The 19897-nt window shown below is 53.9% G+C and overlaps 5 protein-coding genes across 5 annotated transcripts; 2 read left to right on the top strand and 3 right to left on the bottom strand.

Annotated features, from left to right (window-relative positions):
- Positions 1–1308: 1308 nt before the first annotated feature.
- Positions 1309–6792, bottom strand: MRS44_003249 (uncharacterized protein; the record flags this gene model as incomplete). Its single annotated transcript, XM_065623139.1, has 1 exon — positions 1309–6792. The coding sequence occupies one exon, from the start codon at positions 6790–6792 to the stop codon at positions 1309–1311; it is 5484 nt and encodes a 1827-aa protein (XP_065479211.1).
- A 1430-nt stretch (positions 6793–8222) lies between these two features.
- MRS44_003248 (uncharacterized protein) lies at positions 8223–9922 on the top strand (the record flags this gene model as incomplete). The annotated part of the gene is made up of 4 exons (XM_065623138.1): positions 8223–8524; positions 8574–8653; positions 8743–8845; positions 8899–9922. 4 exons carry the CDS (start codon positions 8223–8225, stop codon positions 9920–9922), a joined length of 1509 nt encoding a protein of 502 aa, XP_065479210.1.
- A 595-nt stretch (positions 9923–10517) lies between these two features.
- On the bottom strand, positions 10518–11059 carry MRS44_003247 (uncharacterized protein; the record flags this gene model as incomplete). Its single annotated transcript, XM_046273539.1, has 3 exons — positions 10518–10567; positions 10622–10710; positions 10782–11059. The coding sequence occupies 3 exons, from the start codon at positions 11057–11059 to the stop codon at positions 10518–10520; spliced, it is 417 nt and encodes a 138-aa protein (XP_046137361.1).
- Positions 11060–12212: 1153 nt separating this feature from the next.
- Positions 12213–14042, top strand: MRS44_003246 (uncharacterized protein; the record flags this gene model as incomplete). The annotated part of the gene is made up of 3 exons (XM_046282970.1): positions 12213–12834; positions 12893–13394; positions 13454–14042. 3 exons carry the CDS (start codon positions 12213–12215, stop codon positions 14040–14042), a joined length of 1713 nt encoding a protein of 570 aa, XP_046137360.1.
- Positions 14043–14744: 702 nt separating this feature from the next.
- Positions 14745–18174, bottom strand: MRS44_003245 (uncharacterized protein; the record flags this gene model as incomplete). The annotated part of the gene is made up of 2 exons (XM_046270592.2): positions 14745–17770; positions 17820–18174. The coding sequence occupies 2 exons, from the start codon at positions 18172–18174 to the stop codon at positions 14745–14747; spliced, it is 3381 nt and encodes a 1126-aa protein (XP_046137359.2).
- Positions 18175–19897: the final 1723 nt, after the last annotated feature.

The following is a 19897-nucleotide window of genomic DNA, read 5'->3' as shown; positions in this document are numbered from 1 at the left end:
TCCACATCCACATCCAACAGGGTACGGGTTACATGCAGACGCAGCATGTGGAATACTGTCCGGTACATCCACATCCATGCCACCATGGACAGGGCCGAGTCAGACTCATCGACACCAACGAGACCTGGGTAAAGAAAATACCTCGTTCATGATTGGTCCAGATTCCTTCTTTTCCGAGAGGGGCCAAAACCGTCGTCTCTTTTTCGCACACTCGAACTCTGCTTCCAATTGGTCCCGGCCGTCGCCGTTGTCATCCAAGGGCGAAAAAGGGCGAAATCTCAGTTGGCCATGTGTCACCGACAGAAAGCGCTTCTTTTCTCAACGAGGCAAATTCTTCCGGCACCGGACACATCTTCAACAGTTACATAACGTTGGTGCTTCTCGCGCTAGGACCCAAGTTAGAATGCCCTCGGTCTTCCATCTTCTCTTCTCGTACGATTGTTAAAGTGGATATTAACTACTAAGCCATTCACTATTAGCTCCATTTCCTTCAATCGAGACTTGTCTGAGTTCTTGTCCAACATCTAGACTGACTCATATTCACTGAATCATTGCTTGACTTCTAGTCTATTCAGCTCGGCGAAAAGGCCGTCTTCAACTACCCGACCTATGAGACAACAACAACAACAACACTTAGGATACGTAGGCGACCATCTTCAATTGAGCTGGACTCAAGCGCCTGGGGACCCATGAATCGTCTAGAATCTGACCCAGGTACTGTTCCTGCCCCATAGGCGATCGCCGCCAACATCCCACAGTCGTGTCTCCTGATTTCTCAAAATCCATACCTCCGTACAGTAAACCTTTCCTTCTTGCAGTGTCGCCTTATGCAAGGGCCCCTTGATCGTCTCGCCGCAAAGCAATAAAGGTAAAGCATCCTTCCAAATGGGTATCGTTGGGTTCAAATGACACGCCGTAAACGCCTGTGCATCCCCTCGTGCTCTTCATCCACCCTGTGCATGCGCCTCCCATCAATTCTTCTCATTATGCTCCCCGCCACGGGTCGACCTGCCCCCCGCGAGGTGTTCCATTCCTAGACACGGTCCGTCGCTCCAATGGTTCTGGTCTTGGAGATCCACGGTTCTGCTCTTCCTCCAGTGCTTGATTAGCCCACTGCGGCAGACAGGACGCCCTGTTTCTCCTATTGTCCATTGCTTCCCGCATTACTTTCATATCATCCCTGGCCAGTGGTCGAGTCTCGCTCCGTTGTAAGCTGTGCCGGCGAATGTTCTGTAGGTTCTTGAAACAAAGTCAGCCCGTTTTGTTTCAAAACAACCGAGTTGGTGTGAGCTGGGGTTGCTCCTGTTCTCATACATTTGGGTCCGGTGAGTTGAATCTCCTGTGTGCCTGGGCGGAGATATCCTTTTCCTCAAGCGCGTTGATTGTCTGCATCCGGCTCTCCAGTTCGTGTTCTTCGGCCAGAGCCACGTAGTCTGTGCTTAGATAACCCGCAACGATGGCAATTCCGAACTTATCGTGTGACAGTAGCCCGACAAGGAACTTCCAACGTTGGGTATCGGGCAAGAATCCAAACTTGCCTTCCTTCCGAACCGTGTTCACCCTATCCGTCAGGGCACTGGCTATCTGCGCTGGGTCCCCTCCCATCTGGGGCACATTGCGCTGTTGCAGCTTTCGGACTGTATCCTGTAGCTGCTTCTCGAATTCCACCTTGGCTGGGATTTCTGACACGTTGAATAGACCACCTCCCTTGAAGATGCTGCTATGGGCTGCCGGGCGAGGAGATGGTTGAAGGGGCTCCTTTGGTGTTGGAGCTGCCATAGGAGTTGGAGCCACCACAGGAGTTGGAGGTGCCGTGGGAGTCGTGACAAACGGTTGCGGTGGCGCTGGTCGCTGATGCTCCGCGACGGGAACTTGCGATGGGTGCTCTCCGAAGAAGGTATTCGCCCCGGGCATAGGCATAGGGATTGGCCCTTGGACATGAGGAGGCGGCGTTGGTGGCCGGACAACCTTGGTGAATTCGTCAGCCCCGTGATTCATAATGGGTGCGCAGCATGAACTTACTGTTGTGTTTTCCCCCACGGCTGATCCGTTGGCTCCGTTAAGAGTCCAACCATAGAGGCCTGCTGCCGTGTGGATGGGTCCGTTTCCCTCGTCTGGAAGATCCGATGCTCCATCAAAGGATCGATGCACTGGTCTCTGGTTTGCCATTGACGCAGCAGCCATCGCTGATACCTGCTGGTTGAGGTCTCCCCGGTCAATCTGCAACTTGACTTGCTCATATCTCTCAGGGTCGGTGGAGCGAAGGTTGTTCATCTCGACCAATTCATCCGCCCTCTTTTGCTCCTCGGCCGTCAGTGTCGTATCCACGTCTTCCCTCTCGAACATGACCGTCTCGACAATAGACAGGATGGCCTTGCCGTTCTTCCGGTAACCAATAAGCTTGTCCAAGATAACATCTTTCCCAAGCGAAGGACTTAGATCAGCTGGCTTCATGTTTTCATTCAGGGGCTGCAAGACAGAGCCCTTGCGTTTTGACCAGCTAATCGGATTCTTCTTGTCCACAACACGAGCTGCCAACTGCTGTTTGAAAACATGCTGGTTGTGGATGATCTGCTCAAAAGTGCCCGCTGTCGTGAGCCAGTACACGAAGACAGGCTTCTTTTGGCCAAGGCGATAAGCACGTCCTATCCCCTGCTGCTCCACGGTTGGGTTCCATTTGATGTCGAAGATGACGACTCTGTTGGCTCCGTGGATGTTGAGACCAACGCCTCCAGCAGTTGTCGATATCAGGTATACCTCCTTGCTGCCTTCGTTGAATCTTTTGATCTCCTCTTGACGGGATTCGACTGCCGTGTTTCCGTCGAGGCGACTAATGGTCCTGAGCTGCATCTTGCACATGGCCTCCAGGTAGTTGAGTGAATCCAGAGACTGACTGAACACGAGTACTTTGTCTCCAACCTTGCGTGCCTCGTCGAGAATGACTGTCAGCAGTTCTGTTTTCCGCGAAAGGGAGATGTCGTTGATATCCGGAACATTGAGCACCTGCAAAGCCTGTGGAATGATCTGCCTGGGAAATGCCACATCCTCTGAGTGTTTGGTGGGTATTCCCCTCTCTCTCTGCCTGTCTCCCTCACGGACTCTCATTATTTTTTCATGGAAACATCTGGGGTGTCGGCAAATCAAACTGAGATTGTTCATGGCGGAGAGAACGCTGGCCTTCGCGTCTCCCAGTTGACCCTTGATGCCTTCCTGGTAGAGAACGTAGAGCTTTTTCTGGACGTCCCCGGGTGGAACGTAGATGACAAACTCGTATTTGGGCGGCAGGCCATCTTTGAGCGCGGCTGTCGTGCGGCGATGAACCTTGGGTGCGACCAGCTTCTTGAGAGCAGCAAGTTTCGTCAAAGCTCTTCTCTTCTCAATTGGGCCACTGTCGAAATCGAATCCCTGTTCGACCGGCAAGGAGTAGATGATCTTGAACTCTGCCAACGGGCCCAAGAAGTTCGGTGCAACCCAGTTGATCATGGCATAGTACTCGAGCACGCTGTTGTGTAGGGGCGTGCCTGTAAGGGCAATGCGGGCATTGGTGCTGAAGCGGGAGCACGCCATGTGAGTCTTGGTCTCTGGGTTTTTCAAGGCATGTGCCTCGTCCGTGATGACGATACTAGGCTTCTCAACCAAGAGTTCTGATACCCCGGGGATTTCGAGAAGGATTTTGAACATGTTGTAACCGATTACAAGCACGCCCCCTTCTGAAGCCCATGCTTCAACTGTGTCGGATCTGTCATCTCCTTTCAGAGTCGCCGTGAGCTTGCGCAGCTTTCCCAGCAGGCCTTTCGGGGCCCAGATGAGAAACTCGTCTATCCAGTTGTCTACCAGGGAGGGTGGACAAAGGACCAAAGTCCACCCCTTTCTCAGGTCTTCGGGTATCTGGGCTACCACAGATGGATCTTTGGACTTGGACGAGTCGGCCAGCGCAACAAGAAAGGTAATGACTTGCATCGTCTTTCCCAGTCCCATTGTGTGAGCCAACAGACAGCCTTGCCGTGTCTCTGGATCGCGTACGATCTGGTTCCATAGGAAGCGGACACCATCGATTTGGTGTTCCTTGATGCGAGGGCCAATCGCTTCGTTGATGTAGATAAGGCTTTGGTCCTCTTCTTTACTTTCGTTGATGATAATGCGAGACTTGTCGTCTGAAGCTACGCCGTGTAATTTGAGGTCCATTCGCAGCTTGTTCCTTCGAGCCTCCTGTTCTTCAAGTCTTTGGTGTTCTCGCTCTCTGAGGTCCACTGCCGCCCTGTCTCGAATAATCTCTGGGCGATTCTTCCGTGCCTTTCGGTTCGCCATCGATTCGACATCCTCGTCATCGTCCAGGTCGTCGTCTCCCAGGTCATCATCCAGTTCTTCAGCGTCAAGAGCATCAAGGTCGTCATTTCTGTAAATTTGGCTGTCCTGAGGGAACTCCGGGAGGACCATCTCAATGAACTTGCAGAAGGAATTGAACCATACTCCGCGTGTCTTCCGAAGCCGCTTGTTCAGTTTCTTGCGCTTAAATTTGATAACTGAATCCTCCGCCACGTTCTGACACTGGAAGAAGCAGTGGAAAAGCCGGACGAAGTCAAATGAAACAGTCTTGCTGCTTTCAGGAGTCAACTCGTCCTTGCTCCTAATCGGATCGGCCATGTAAGACTCAAAGTGCTCCGTCCAAATGACATCGGGCTGCGTCGACTGAATGCGGTCAAGGATGCCTCTTCGGCGAGAGTGATCAAGTCTCCAGATCAGACAGATCAACAGCCTCCAGCGATCGCTCTTCTTGACCCATCTCTTGGGCGAAACACCGCCAATAGTTTGAATGTTCCCAAGTGTCTCAATAGGTGGGGGAACATTAATCCCACTGTTGGGAAGCACTGTTTCCTTTGGCAGGGGTGGCGGCGGCGGCGGAGGAGGAGTAGGAGTAGGAATCTGAGTTTTCTTTTGAGGACTCGGCGGGCGACTCACTTCCGACTCGGAAAGGATGGTCAGGTCAATGACATCGGCCTCATCAAAGGCATGGCCCCCGGGTGTAGGTGCGGCAGAAAGATCTTGTGTGAGGTCCATGTAGTCCGGGGCCACTGGTGACTCTGCTTTCAGAGATTCAGGCCGCGAACCTGGCCCGGCTGGCACAGTCTCCTCTTCCATGCCCATCGGATGGTCTTCTGGTTCCAGCTCTTCATCGGGGACAATAAAATCATCCTCGTCAGAGCTGGTAAGGATCTCTTCGCCCACCGGGACTTCTGTCTGCTGCACAGCCACCTGTCTCGGTCGAGCAAGTCTGCTTGGCTTGGGAGGCGGACGAGAAGACTCCAGTACGCCCATCAACCACACGTGGTATGCCTTGTTTTCGATGGTTTGTTGGAGAATCACCGCTTGGTCTCGGATCCGAGCCTCCTTCTTCCACTGCTCCTTCACAATCTCTGTGCAGAACTCTTCTATCTTGTCGTTGGAGTGTTTGGCCTGGATGTGAGCATGGCGAACCTGATGATTCTTTGTCCCCATGCGCCGAGCGTTGATCCACAAGCGGTAGGCTGTTCGCTCATGTTTGGGTAGCTTGGTCTCCTGCCAGGTAGCCTCCATGGACTGGATGGCCTCATCCAAGATCTCCCTGACTCGTTCGTTCGAGATGAGGGTGGGAAGTGATTGACTATTCTCTGCCCGCTCATTCTCGAGTGCTTCCGCCTCTATCTCGTTCCAAGTTTCTTCATCAAAATCTTCGTCCATGTCTGACCAATGAAGAACAGGGTCGGAGTGGTTAGATCCCTGGGATTCTGGACTAGACGACCTTGACAAGAGGGCGGGCTCACGACTGTTGCTGACCATGACATGTCTGAGAACACGAGAGACCACATTTCTCAAGCCAGGCGGAGGCTTAGTTGCCGTAGTAGTCGCGAATGCACCGTCCTCAAACTCCAAAAGGTTGGAGTTAAGAGGGACCATGGAATCCTTGATGTCGGCGGTTGAGATTTTGCCCTTTCCGAGATAAGCATATGGAGGAGCCCTTTCCCAGGGGTATCTGCGGGCACCAGCTTGCTCCAGCGCCAGGTCGGATTCAGGCTTCGCAGAGTAACCGAGGACGTCCGCTGCGGAGGGGAGGAAAGCGGGAGCAATGTTGTGCGGCTTGCTGTCGAGAAGGGTAGGGACAATTCGACGACGCTTGACGGACCTATCATCATCGGCATTCTCTCGCGTCGAGGCGGTAGTTTCGACAGTCGCAGGAGGATCAATGTGCGCCCTGGCGACAAGTTGGCCATCCAACTGTGGTGGTGGTTGCTCCTCGTTCGACGGGCCTTGTTGTACTGAGTTCTCAAATGCATTAGGCCCAGAGGCAGTGTCGGTCTGCGTGAAGGCCTTTGGAGCTTGCTCTCCATTAATCCCGACCGAGAATGACCCAGAACCCGAACCCTGGTGATCTCCGTTTGGCAAACCTAGGATGGAGTTGAGCCCAACCACCCCCTGCGCTGGTTCCTTGGGCTCATCATCCACGTAACCGGATTCCTGCCGAGAGTAGAGCTGAAGCCATTGCTGATATGCGCGGCTCCTAGACCGAAAGCCAACGATGGCCTCTGCGAGGGCAGCTTTGTGGCGGGCGGGCTTGATGCCCAAGCACTCCATCAATTCCTTGCGCGAGAAGGTATGATCGTAGGTCAACAAGGTTTTCCCGTCAAGCTCTTCCTCCTGAACATGGGCGACCAGAGTCGACGGATCACGCCCCCATGGCCAGTCAGGAGTGGAAAGTTTACGGGCCACGGTGTCGACGTCCCAAAGAAAGGGATCCTGGGCCTCAACGCCATCCATGTTGGAGTTGCGCGCGCTCTGGGGGGCGCAATAGCTGGTGTTTCTGATTCGCGAGTCAATACAATGTCGGGGTGAGTGGTTGTGAAGGTGATGAAAAAAGAAGAGATGAACAAACGGGGCCAACTCACGGGGGGTACTGGTTAAGAACATGAGCTGGGCTGGGCATAGGCCCAGCGATTGATACAGAGATGTGAGGAAAAGCGCATAGCCTCCAGCTAGCCGCGTGGGTTGGAGAAACTGGGCCTCAAGCTTGCAGGCCAAATAGACGGGACGTTGTTTGGAGAAGTGACAATCAACGAGCCGCAATGCGAAATGCAGCCAGTGCACAAGCTCGGGGATCAAGAGTTGCTACGCCGATGGGGTCTTGCACGTTACTTGATAATGCGCTGAAGCTGCGGACGAAGTAAGAGTGAGGATCTGATGTATCGCAAAAGTCGAATGATGGGAGCGAATGGCTGCAGCTCTTTTCCCGTCGCAAGCCTCTGTGCCAAGCGCGTTTACTGTTTGGCACGGTGCGCCAGAGGTACCGCGAGAGGGGCGATCTCATCGGCGGGGCAGTCTGCGGGAATTCACGTGACTTGAATACCCCGCCAAGAGGTACCTTGGGATGGATGCAACATTGAGCACTCACATTCATGTTGGTACTGTACTGTTGGTAGTTCGCTGGAGGCCGCTGTGTGAGGCCAATGGGGGAAAACGCCTTGGCTATGAAACAACTCAGGAGGCATACGTCCAGTCAATTGCGGGAAGTAGGATTTACACTAAGGACGCAGCAGTGAGCAACCGCCCGGCTGCCCCACCATGGCGGGCAGGCGCTTCTACCTACTTTACCCATCCATGGATATCGCTGCTTTCAGTGAGTGGTCTTGATGCCTGGCTAAAGCACCTAGGCGCCTCGCGGTTGAAGTACGCCAGTAAGGATGATATCTGATGGTCTGCCGGTTGAAAGCAAAACATGCTCTGCAGTCAAACTTCGGGACTGCAGTAGCCAAAGATTCACGGTGCAAGGACAACTTGATACCCCGCGAATGGCAATCGAAGCACACAACTCCCTGGGTGACTAGGGTCCAAGGAAGCATTGACCTTTAAATCTCTTCATGTCTATTCATAGATAACCATCCATTAGCAAGTAAAGACTGAATAAGGAGGAGAATGAAGTAGCCTCAACATCCACTATAGAGCATGTTACCCACGCGTCTCACAGAAAGTCCTGCTCCAATTGTGTCTAGAAGCACCCACTGAATTATTAAGCCACCCCATCCGGCGCTACCCTTCCCGATCACGCAAAAGAGTACCTACCCCTTCGGCTAGCGGGCCGTCGATACACTCTTGAGAAGCCTCATTTTCCCTTCCTTCAGACCAGAATCTCTCATCAAACGGCCTAGAGGTCTCTTGAACAACCTCTACGCTCCCAGTCAACCTCGTCTGCCATGGCTTCCCTCACAAGCGGGGCATATCCCCCCACCCTCAAGGCCGAAGAAAAGGAAGCCCTCGTCGAGACCGTCAAGGACTGGTCCATAGGTAATGGCCTCGCAGTCAGGCCTCCGCCTACAGTCATAGCCGCCGAGGCAGATCCCAAGGGCATTGCCGCCGTCAATGTCCCCGTCACACTCTTTCCCAGCCCGTTTCCGAAGCAGTGTTTCGCCCAGGGCAAGGCAGTGCAGAAGACTTACAATGAGCTGTATGCTTCCGTGAGCCGGGATGAGGAGTTTCTGGCCCAGGTCGTCAAAGAGTAGGTGAACATCTTCACCGGCTTATCGCATTTTCTGAATTGTTCCAAGGGTTGCAGATGGTGACGAGTTTATTCGCAACCTGTGGGACGTTCACCTCAAGGTCAAGGCTGAGGGATATACCCAGGCAAGTCATATCCTAGGCCATTCCTACTTCTTTCTAACAAATCCAAGCCTTTGTCTCTCGGTCTGTTCCGCTCAGACTACATGGTCCATCAAGATACCCACACTTCTCCCCCTTCGCTTCAAGTAAAGCAGGTCGAGTTCAACACCATTGCCTCCTCATTTGGTGGACTCTCGACTTATACGTCAGGTCTTCACAAGTGCGTGTCGTTACTTCACCTGGCATGAACTGAACAGCTCCTAACATCACCAGGTACCTCGCCACAACAGAATACCCTCTTCTAGACAATGCCATTCCTCAGGGCTCGCTGGATCTCCCTGACAACTCCAGCACCCGTGGCTTGGCGGCTGGCATCGAGGCAGCCTACAACGCCTATCCCAAATCTGAGCTCGGCCATCAAAAGTGTGTCATCTTCCTCGTGCAGGATGGAGAGAGGAACATCTTTGATCAGCGCCACTTGGAGTATCAGATTATCAGCTCATCGCCATCCACACCCGTCTTCAGGCTGCCATACTCCCAAATCCTGAAGCACACTGAAATCGCAAAAACTCCGAAGCGGCAGCTGCTGTATCGCCTTCCTCGAAACCCTTCCAAGGTTTACGAAGTGGCCGTCATCTACATGAGGTCCGGATACGGGCCTTCTGACTATCCAGACCAGCAAGCTTGGGAAGCTCGGTACCATTTGGAGCGATCCAACGCTATCAAGTGTCCTACAGTTTTGACTCAGTTGGCTGGAACGAAAAAGGTGCAGCAGATTCTCGCTACCCCTCGTCCTGCGTCTGCGCCATCTGCGCTTAGTCGGTTCATCCGTGACGACACAGACGCTGCCGCCGAGCTGTGGCGAACCTTTACCAACATCTACCCCATGGACACAAGTGACGCAGGTCTTGAGGCTCGCAAGAAGGCTCTTGACCCAGAAGCCTGCCAAGCCTATGTGCTTAAGCCACAGCGCGAGGGAGGCGGTAACAACATCTACCGAGGTTCCATTCCGAGCTTCCTCAAGTCGATCCCCGAGTCTCACTGGAACTCTTACATTCTGATGGAGCTGATCACACCTCCTCCAGTCTCCAACATCATCCTTCGCAACGGCAGCCTGGAGCAAGGTGGCGTCATCTGCGAGTTGGGCATTTACGGCACTTGTGTCTGGGATCAGAGCTCTGGCAAGATTCACCACAATGAGGAGGCTGGATATTTGCTACGGACAAAGGGCGACAAGAGTGAAGAGGGTGGCGTCGCGGCTGGCTTTGGGTGCATGGACAGCTGCACTTTGGTGTAAGCTAGTGGCATCTACATTGGTGATTGCCGTTGGGAATAGATGGTGTAGAGCAAACCATGACTTGGTTGGCCGTGGTTGTCCTTCAAACAATTAGATTTTCAAACCCACACCCTCATGTCTGATTGTTGGTTGGTTTACACAAACAACCCTGGTGTTCCACCGCGTACCCCTGTCCACAGAGCTTGACCTCATCGGCTGAGGCTGATTTGATGGATGCGGCGAGTATCTTACACAAGAACGAGTTGTAGGAAGGCCTTATCAGAATACAAGGCCATGGCAAGGGGACCAAGTTAGCAATGACACTGACCCGGAGGATAATCATGTGCGAGGCCCGTAAAATCGCACAACATCAACATGCATATCGTCCCACAACGAGCGCTCATCTAGTACACACTTTCCAAATAGGTTTAACAAGTTTATCGTATCATGGTATCATACAACCCCTCGGACGGTTGCGTGTAAGCCTCATCGTACATTACAACCCATACAAGACATCCAGAGAAAAAATCGACCATCCGTTACAGAGAGGAGAGAAACATGGGAGGCATTGCGCCGCGTAGTGTACTTTGTCCATGCTTAACAAACAAGAGTCCGCTTACTCGCCCTGCTCAGTAGCCTGGGGGCGTCGGAGGACCTCGAGGGAACCTGGAGCGCAGAGTTAGAAAAATGTGCTAGCACAAGGGAGATCGGGTAACATACGCTGAACAACGCTGAAGCCGGTACGGGTCTGGCCTTGAGAGTCGGTGTAAGTGTTGACAGTGGCATCGCCCTCGACGTAGATAGTAGCGCTACAGTATCATTGTCAGCATGGACGCGGGTTCCTCGCGGGGGTCGAAACGAAAAGAAAAAAAATACGCACCCCTTGGGCAAGTTCATGAGGTAGTCGCGGCCGGGGCCCTCAGCGAAGCTGGTGATCTTGAACCAGCTGGTCTTGCGGTTGTCGCGGGGCCCGCTGTTGCTGGCGACGGCGTAGCGGACGATCTCGCGGCCGGTGCTGGTCGAGTGCAGCTCAGGTGTGTCGGCGAGGTTACCGATGATGGTGATCTTGGCCAGAGGGCGAGGCGAGGTGGTGCTGAAGGCGCGAGCGGCGGACGAGGCCGGGGCGACGACGGCGCGACGGAGGGCGGAGAAGGACATGGCTGCGAGGGGCTTGTTGAGGGGTCTTGGGACGTGTGTGGTCGTGGTGATGGGATTTTTTGGTGATAATGCTGGAGCGGAGTCGTACTAGGCCAGGTTGATAGCGCTCGGCTGGGGAAGCTTGTCGCGTCGGTGAATTCTGAGACGCGATAGGGCAGTTACACAGAGATTAGGGGGGCTGTCTCAATGCGTTATTTGATTGGTTGAAGCTCGCGAAATATCTTCGGTAGTTGGGTATTGCATGGTTGATTGAGTAGACGCATATTGCTGAGTATAACGATTTGTGTGTACAACCTCATCTCAACTCCAGCTCTCTTTGAGCAGTCCATCATGAGCTAGAAACCACGTATCGTGTTCCAAGGCCCAGCGCTTGATTCACTCAATCCGGGTTTCATCCGAGTCAGCAAAACACATTCAATATCTCAGTGTAATTCCAGTTCCAATTGTCACAGCCAAGCCTTGTCCATGTTCGATAACCTTGTTTCCTCTCCACCTTCGGACGAGACGCCTCAAATCATCACCATGGCCCGCGCCCCCCAAAAAAGTGACAGGCGCACGTTCAAGCCCTGGGGGCGCAAACTCCGGCGCCTCTTGTTTATTTTTATAGAGCCTGCATGCACATGCCGGTCTGATGGCCAGAGTGCCGTTCTGTTCACCTCCACCCCCTGGTCCGATCGACTTACCGCATTCGGACCTGAATAAGACCTCCAGATCCTCAATAACGGCCCGGGTGGGCACTGCCCAAACGCTGTCACTCCCGCTCGTATATGACCCGAACGGTTTAGCTTATTCAAGCCTCTAATTCAGGGCCGTAATTCACATCCATGTCATATCATCCCAAATGTGGCATCTGAGGCTGCTTCTTATTGAGATGCGCCTCAGCGCGCCCACCTTGCCCAGGATCCGGCCTCCCGGGTCCTGGGCAATAGCGATTGATGCAAGGCGACTGTATAAAAAGCCAACAAAAGGATCTTGCCTTTTTAATAGAATAGGTCCCTGTGTTTCCCGCTTTGATCAACCGTTGAGCCAAGACGCAACGGTTTCCAGTCATCCTCTCCAATCTTTCTTTGCCAACAACATCACAAGGCGTGTGCTTTGACAAACTTCATTCTTTGAACCTTTTTATGAAAAAGCTTCATATCCATATTTCGTCATGGCCGGCTCAGACCACTTGTTCGGCCGTGACGGTTCCTGGATCGTTGTGGCCGGCGAAGCTGAAGCCATCACCACTCCCGCTCTGACAGCCAACTTTATCTGCCGTGTCTTGCTCGCCACTCTCGCAAACATCATCTGTCTCGTTCCCCTGAAGCATCTCTACCGCAACAGCGAGTTCGCAGCCGTCGTCTTCATCGTCAACATCGAAGTGACCAACCTCGACACCATCGTCAACGCCCTGATCTGGAGGAATGATGACACTGACAGTTGGTGGCCCGGATATGGCCTCTGCGATCTCAGTCCTTACATTCACAACTTCAACATTGCTCTATTCGTCACTTGTCTGCTCGCCATGATGCGTAACCTTGCCCAGCAAGTCGGTCTCTTGCGAGCCAACCCCCTGACCGTCCGCGAGAAGCGTCGCCGTCACCTTGTTCAGGCACTCATCATCTTCCCTCTGCCCATTATTCAGCTTTGCTGGGTTTGGTCACTTACAGCTCAACGATATGTCGTCGGTACTTTGGTGGGATGCAGTTGGGTTGCCTCACCGTCGTGGCCTTACATCGTCTTCTTCGTTACCGCCCCTGTGGTCATTGCCATCATGACTTCTGGATACGCAAGTAAGTCTCACTTCTTTTTCTCATCCAAACTTGAGATAATCTAACGCATAGTTTGCAGTCCTGACCTACATCCGTTTCCGAGAGGTCGCAAGGGCCACCCGTTCAGCTGTCAGCAGCAACCGGCTCACCACTCAGCGGGCGCAGCGAACCAAGCGCCGACTCTATCTCATGGTAATCTCCATCCTGGTCCCCTTTCTACCCATCATAATCACTCTCGCCGTCATCAACTTCATGGCTGCCTTTCCACTCCAGCCTTTCGACTATCATCTCATCCACAATCAACCCTTCCCAAACATGTGGTCAAACATCATCTTTCTGCCTTCGAATGATGTCCCCTTTGTCTATATGAACAGCTGCTATATTACTATCCTTGCGACCATCCCCGTCTTCATCTTCTTTGGCACTACAAAAGATGCCATGAACAGCTACCGCCTCGGCTTGCTCTTCATCGGTCTCGGCTACATCTTTCCCAAGCTTCGCGAAGAGTACGATCCTGACAGGGACGCATACGGAAGCAGTTCTGGTAACACTCGTCTGATGACGTCCACAGGGGTCTCGAGGTAAGTTTCAGTTTAGTAACAGTAAATTTTCATCGGGTAGTGCTAACCAACTGAAGCAGTTCTCCTCCACAGAGCAAGCTCAGAAGCTTTCTGTCCTCGCGACACATTCCCAGCCTGAGCACATCTTCGGCAGGAAGCTCTCGCCATGCTCCCATGCACTCGATCGATCTCACTCTCGCGAATCAAGACGTCGAACAAGGGCCCGAACCTGCCCGAGTTCAAGCGCCACAGTCAAATCCATGGGATGTTTCCTATCCTCCTCCTACGGCCCCCTCAACCACCGCCCTCAACAGAGCATCAGAACCCATAACCTCTCCGACGCCCAACCCCTTTCTCTTCCGCACGCGGTTCGACTTTCCCACAATACCACTACCATCCATCCCCTCCTTGAGTTTCGGAAGAAAGAAGAACAGGCATCCTCAACTCGAACGAGGTTTCCCCCTTGAGTCTCTACCCTCTGTCGTCAACAACGCCCATTGGGATACGACCGACCTCTCTACGGAACCCTCTCATATCCAGACACGCGCGTGGTCCGATGACCAAACTCAGCTATCTGTGTCTACCCCCGAGACGAGTCTGCTCGTTTCATCGACGTCTGGACAGTCTGTCACCGTCGAGACCATGCTAGCACAAACATACCGACAGTAGGAAAGCAAGTATGGTTGGGCTACGTAACCACCAACACCAACTACCCAGGTCGCCAGAGACAAAACATGCCACACTTGATTCGATAATCCTTTTATTTGCTTATTGTGTTTAATCTGCCATCATACCCATCCATGCGAGCTCAGCATCATTGCAGGCGACGGCGTCGGCGCCGGCGTTTCCAGGTTTCAGTCTTCAGTCAAGGAAGGATTCAGAAGATAGTTCAAGGACTTTCACAAGTCACAACAAAACACATTCGTCCCATAAGAGAAGCCATGTTTGTGAATAATCCATAACTTTGTGATTCTGCCAAAGCCACCATGTCCAAGACACCTGGCCATCACCGTGTCCTCCACCCAGGAAGACCAGAACCATTAGAATTATAACCCGCCAAATTAACGCCGGCGATGCGCTACAGTGACACACACGCACACCCTCTATATAATGTACCTGTATACCTGAACCTCCGCCAACCCGAGTGTCGTTTTTGATCTTGAAACCTTGACCAATCCCGCTTTTTTTCAGAATCCCTGACATGAAAACCCCTGGTATCAATAATGCGTCAAAGTGATAACATGTTGAAAGATGGTATAAAAATGTAACGTGAAAATGAATGTGACTTGGTGTCTCTGATCGTTTCAGAGAAATGTGTTTGTGCTTTTGCTCTGGCTGACACCAGAGACTTGGTGTAAGGTGAGGACCTCATCATTTGTCCTTGGCGTTTCGCTGCATCTTTCGCATGGCTTCGCGGTGTACTCCGAGAAGATCGCCGCTTCGCATGCGCTCGTCAAAGGCTCGATCATTCCACTCTTTCTCTCGCTGCTCCATCTCACGTCGCTGGGCTTCAGCCTCCTTTTGGCTCATGAGAATGTTGCGGCTCATCTCGACGTTGCGCTGAACCTCGGTTTCCCTCCCGGCAAGGAGCGACATCGGCGTGAATGGGGTCTCGCGTCCTGTGCTGTTGACAACTGGGGCGCCCGCAAGACGGTCTTGGCGGACACTCTCTCGGAAGTTGGCCATACGGGCCTCGCGCTCAACAGAAGTAGGGAGTGTGGACACGCGCTTGGGCTGGTGAGAGTCAAAGGGCGCTTCTGAGCTGTTGACACCAATGCCGCCACTGCCGCTTCCACCGCTAAGACGCTGCAATGAAGGGGTAGAGGCTGATGGGTTCAAGCTGCTCTGGCGCATGAGTTGCTTTCGCTGGCTCAGAGGTAGATCATCTACATCTGCGCCAACCCCGGCAGCGTACATGGCATAGTTGTTGAGAGAACCCGCATCACTGGAAGCTCTGTACGGGTTGTTCAAGCTGACTTCGGATGGGTTTGCCAGGAGGTTTCCTTGAGACTTGTTGCGGAGGTACATCTCGCGCTGGCCGAGCAGGGTCTGGGGGCTCGAGTACGAGACGAGACCTGGAGTGGACGAACGGTGGGCATCTGGCATAGGAGCCGGGCTAAGAGAATGAGATCGGACAGCCTGTCCCTCAGGGATGGGAGGAGTCAGACTAGGAGCATCACGCTCCTCGGCAATCGGCTCAATGCCATTCGAGGTTCGACGCAGACCCATAGAGGCAGAACGAGGCACACCGGCACTGGTAGGCGTCGTGCCTGGACTGCGGTTTTGTCCCTCACCGTTGAGGATAGCGAGGGTTGCGGGGACATTTTGCCTCACACTGCGTCGAGAGGCAGAATGAGACATGTTGGAAACCTGGGAGTCAGATCGTGCGATAGCGGGTGCGGGCGTTCCCTCGTGGGCTGACTTTTGCAGCTCATTGACATGAACGGGTGCGGGTGTTTCGATAGTCGGCACCGCAGGGCTTCGAGGAACGTCGATGTGAATGTCGTCGAGCTCTGGGGCGTCAGCTTGGCTCAAGTGCTTGGCCCATTCGTTGGTTCGATAGGACAAGGCAACTTTGGACAATGATCTTGGCAGGCGATCCTTCGTCAAGCTGAGACGGGTCGAAGAACCGGATGTCGCGGACTTGGCCTTGTCAAGGGCTTCAGAAGCCTGCTCCTCCGTATGCTCGGCCTTAGTGGGCTTAGCAGCGCTGCTGGCTGTGTCGACCTCGAGGAACTTGGTTTGATGGCTCGGGGTCGGGCTCAACTTGCTATGATCATCCTTTCCAGAGAGCTCAGCATTGATCTCAATGCTCTTGGGTGGTTCAGTGCCGGGCAGGGAGCGGCGGTCGCCAGCACTCAGACTCTCGTCATCGACTGTCGCCGCGACCGAGCCATCGTCGTCGCGAGGTCGAGAACGTGGGATCACAAGATCCTCAGTACTTCCACTGTGACCATGGCCGTGCTCATGGTCTTCGCCAAGGACACGGCTAGATCGGTGCGAAATGTTTCCCAACAACTCCATCGATCCACGAGAAAGGCGAGATAGTCTCTTGGCAAGTGACTGGCGGTGACCTGGAGTAGGAGGCTCGGCATCTTCATCATCGGCAAAGGTTGCGACTGAGGATCGTTCGGTATCGGAAATGGCGTCATCATCATCGGCGGCAACGGGAATAGTGAACGGAAGAGGGATGACCTGAGGAGCGGGAGACCTAGGAGCCGATGAGGACTGAGACACGCGCCTGTCGACAGACTCGTTGGCAACTGAGAGGGTATCATGGTGTACGGTGGGAGCCTTCTCATCAACCTGGCCCGGAGGTCGAGCAATATCATCCGAGGCAACGCGAACCGTCACTCTGCCGTCCATATCCTGTTCCGAGGACATCAAGGTGACGGGGGCTGGCTTCTTGGGCGGCTCTGGATCTGTCATGGTCGTCATTTCAATAACCTCGACGATTGAAGCGGACTGTCTCTTTGAAGAGTCGGTCTGGCTGTCGCGGTGCTTCTTCTCTGTTGAGATCTCGCCGTCATCTGAGGTGCGCGAGGCTGTTGAGCTTCCGATATCGCCATCTCCATAGACTCTCTCCCATTGACGTCGTTCTCGAGCGTTGGCCTCTTCAATGTTTCGGCCGACATTTTCCTCCTCTTCCCGGAGGTTCCGCTGACCCTCAGCCTCCTCCTCGGCCTTCTTCTCGCGCTTTTCTCGAACAACCTTCCACAGCTTAATTTGGGAAACGATACCAAAGAGGAAGATGATGATGATTGCTGCCGTCTCCACTCGAATGCCCTTGGTGACTGGGTATGTATCAGCACCAAGCGGGAAAAGGTCATCGTTCAAGTCCCAAACATAAGCCCAGAACTCCTTAAGGCCGGCCCTGCTGAAGGCATCGATACCTATCACAGTGACTGTGGCACCGGCAAAGGAGATCATGAGAATCAAAGCCCAGTCTCGAGTGTAGTGGCTGAAGTAGAAGACGAAGCCACCCAAAGTGAAACAGGCGATAAAAATAGCCTTGGATGCGACAGGTCCGAGCAAACCGCCAGGAACCAGGCACAGGAGCCACATACTAACGCAGAAGCCACCCAATGCGCAGCCAAGCCCTTCGGTGATTTCTCGAAAGAACATGGAAGCCGCCCCAAGAAGGCATCCGGAGAGCACGACAGCAACCACATAACCTCCCTGTAGGCCATCGCTCACTTCGGGTTTCATAACGTAGACGATGAGCACGGTAACGCCCAATGCGGCAGAAAACGCGGTCGAAAAGAAGGTGTGAACCATTCGGTTTCTAATACCAACCAGGGCATGTGCAATGCCGGTCAGGAGCAGGATGGTACCAGCAACGCCCCAGCCAGGAGTAAGCACCGGCGTAATGGGCAGTTGACCAGCAGGGATTGTGGCTGTCGGGCTTGTCAGTGAGATACTTGAGAAGTTGTTGTCAAAAATTACCATTGTAGAGAGTCGAGTTGAAGCCGGCGTCGTCTTCAAGAGCTCCGCTTGTTGATGTAGCGTCGGCGGTCTCAGTTTCAGTTCCCTCGCTTTCGGTGGTGGTAACTGAAACGGACTCGGTCTTGGACTCGGCTTCGGCTGATGTGGTTTCTCGAGCCTCAGTCTTCTTGACAGAAGCCTCCGTCTTGGTGGCCTGTTCACTCTCTCGTGTTGTTGCGTCGGACTCGATAGCTGTTGTCTTTGGTGGTTGCTCCTCATCCTGTCGTGGAGCCAATCTGAAGATCTCGCCACTGACTTGCTGTATTACCAGAAGCAGGCAGAGCAGCGTCCATAACCGAGACCAGCGGAAGAACATTGTGATTCGAAGGTTGAGGTTGACGGGTGAGTGGTTGACGATTTAGTATCGAGAGCTCCTGATGGCAGCGTTGGAGGGCCTGTTGAGCATCGTTGAATTCCAACCCGGCAGAAGATTTCAAGGAACGCGTATTTGCTGTAAACGAAAGAAAGATGAGAGGAAAAGACGAGGAGTGCAAGTGCTCAATGGCAGGCCAACTCCGTGGGTGGGATGCAAGAAGCAACTCTAATAGCTTGATAGCCCTGGCTTCGGAAATGCACGATGGCGGCGGGACGTGAAACAAGGCGATCAAAGCCGATCAATGGCGGGGGACTCGGAGACGGCAAGAGGAAATACAAGACGGGAGAGATACAAGGGGGATTCGATGGCAGAGAGTCGTCGACGATCAGCAGCACAGCGCGGGATGTCGGTGGAACAAAGCAAACCCGAGCCAACAGGTAACAATGGAGGCTACCAAAAGCGATGAGCACTACCACGAGGCAAAAGGAGGACGGAGAAAGAGAGGGAGGGGAGAGAGCCTAGAAGAGGGGATCCTGACGGGTGTGGGATCATAGTTATCATCGGTGCTGGGCGTGCAGCGATGTGTAATTTTAGCTTCCTTCGAAGATCTGGTGGTGGGCTCGTTGGAGGACTGGAGTCGACGGCTCACGATGGACCGTCACAGCCCACTTGCCTGGCGCTGGAGACGCGGAGAACGACTGGGAATACCCTGGCAAGCCGCGGCCATGGTTGGCAGCGAGTGGATGAAGCGACAGCACATGGCGCCGGCTGCGAGAGCTGCCTCCCAGGGCCAATTTCCCCAGGGCCTCCTGTGACGCCGTGGTGTCGTGATGGCCGAGACGAACGACTTACAGAGAGACGACCCAGACGCGGGCCAGCCGGAACTACAAGGTACGTACCGCCTTCCCGGTGCTTGGCCCTGCACGCCCTGCACCTTCCACTTCTCAGGTTGACCGATTCGGGAATAGCAGGTGGGGTACCTCACCCCAGGCACATCCCGGCCCACCCCTCTCCCATCTAAAGGGCAGCCAATCGCTATCGAGATGTACCTGTCGACTCTACCTTCAGGTACACGTCCATCCCAGCCTGGTCTGGACGGGAGCGCGCCCGCGCCAGGGCCAGCCATCATTCATGGGTCCCATCATGGATGGTGGACGGATGGACATGGGATGGCACGGCAATGGCATGGTCCATAGCGCAATTGGCCAGCATGGCCAGCATGGCCAGCTGAGAGAAAACGGCTGGGGGCTAAAGAGAAATTTTCTCCAGCTGATGAGCGCCTCTTTTCCACCGAATGGGCTTTCTATTTTCCAAGGCTCTCTCCTCGACAGACGCTTCGCCGCATCCTGTTTCTGGCTGAGACGAGACGCATAATACTACGGCCCTGCCATTAACGGTGTTTCGCCCAAACTCTCTCCACTCTCGCCAACCCAGACAGAACCTGAACCTGCTCCTCAAGATTGCACGGCGCAGGGATCATGCTGAGCGGCTGATTTAGAGTGGGCTCCAGCCGAACAGCGCCTGAGGCGAGTCTGAGAGCCTGCAGACTCTGCTCACAGCGGCCCCAATGCCCCATCCGCATCCCTGTGAAATCCCTCTACATCCTGGTAGGGCGAGGTCTCTGAGTCTGGCTCGGCAGGCCTCGATATCCTCCGCCAGAGCAGCCTCTCTCTCTGCCTTGAGAGATCACCAGTCTCTCGTTGGTGGACCCCTGGCCCAGGCC

The sequence above is a fragment of the Fusarium solani genome, assembly GCF_023522795.1.
Source record: "Fusarium solani strain SB1 chromosome Unknown bctg00000001, whole genome shotgun sequence".
In the NCBI taxonomy this organism is placed as follows: domain Eukaryota; kingdom Fungi; phylum Ascomycota; class Sordariomycetes; order Hypocreales; family Nectriaceae; genus Fusarium; species Fusarium solani.
The sequence above is the reverse complement of the archived record's forward strand: the minus strand, read 5'-3'. Positions and strand labels throughout refer to the sequence as shown.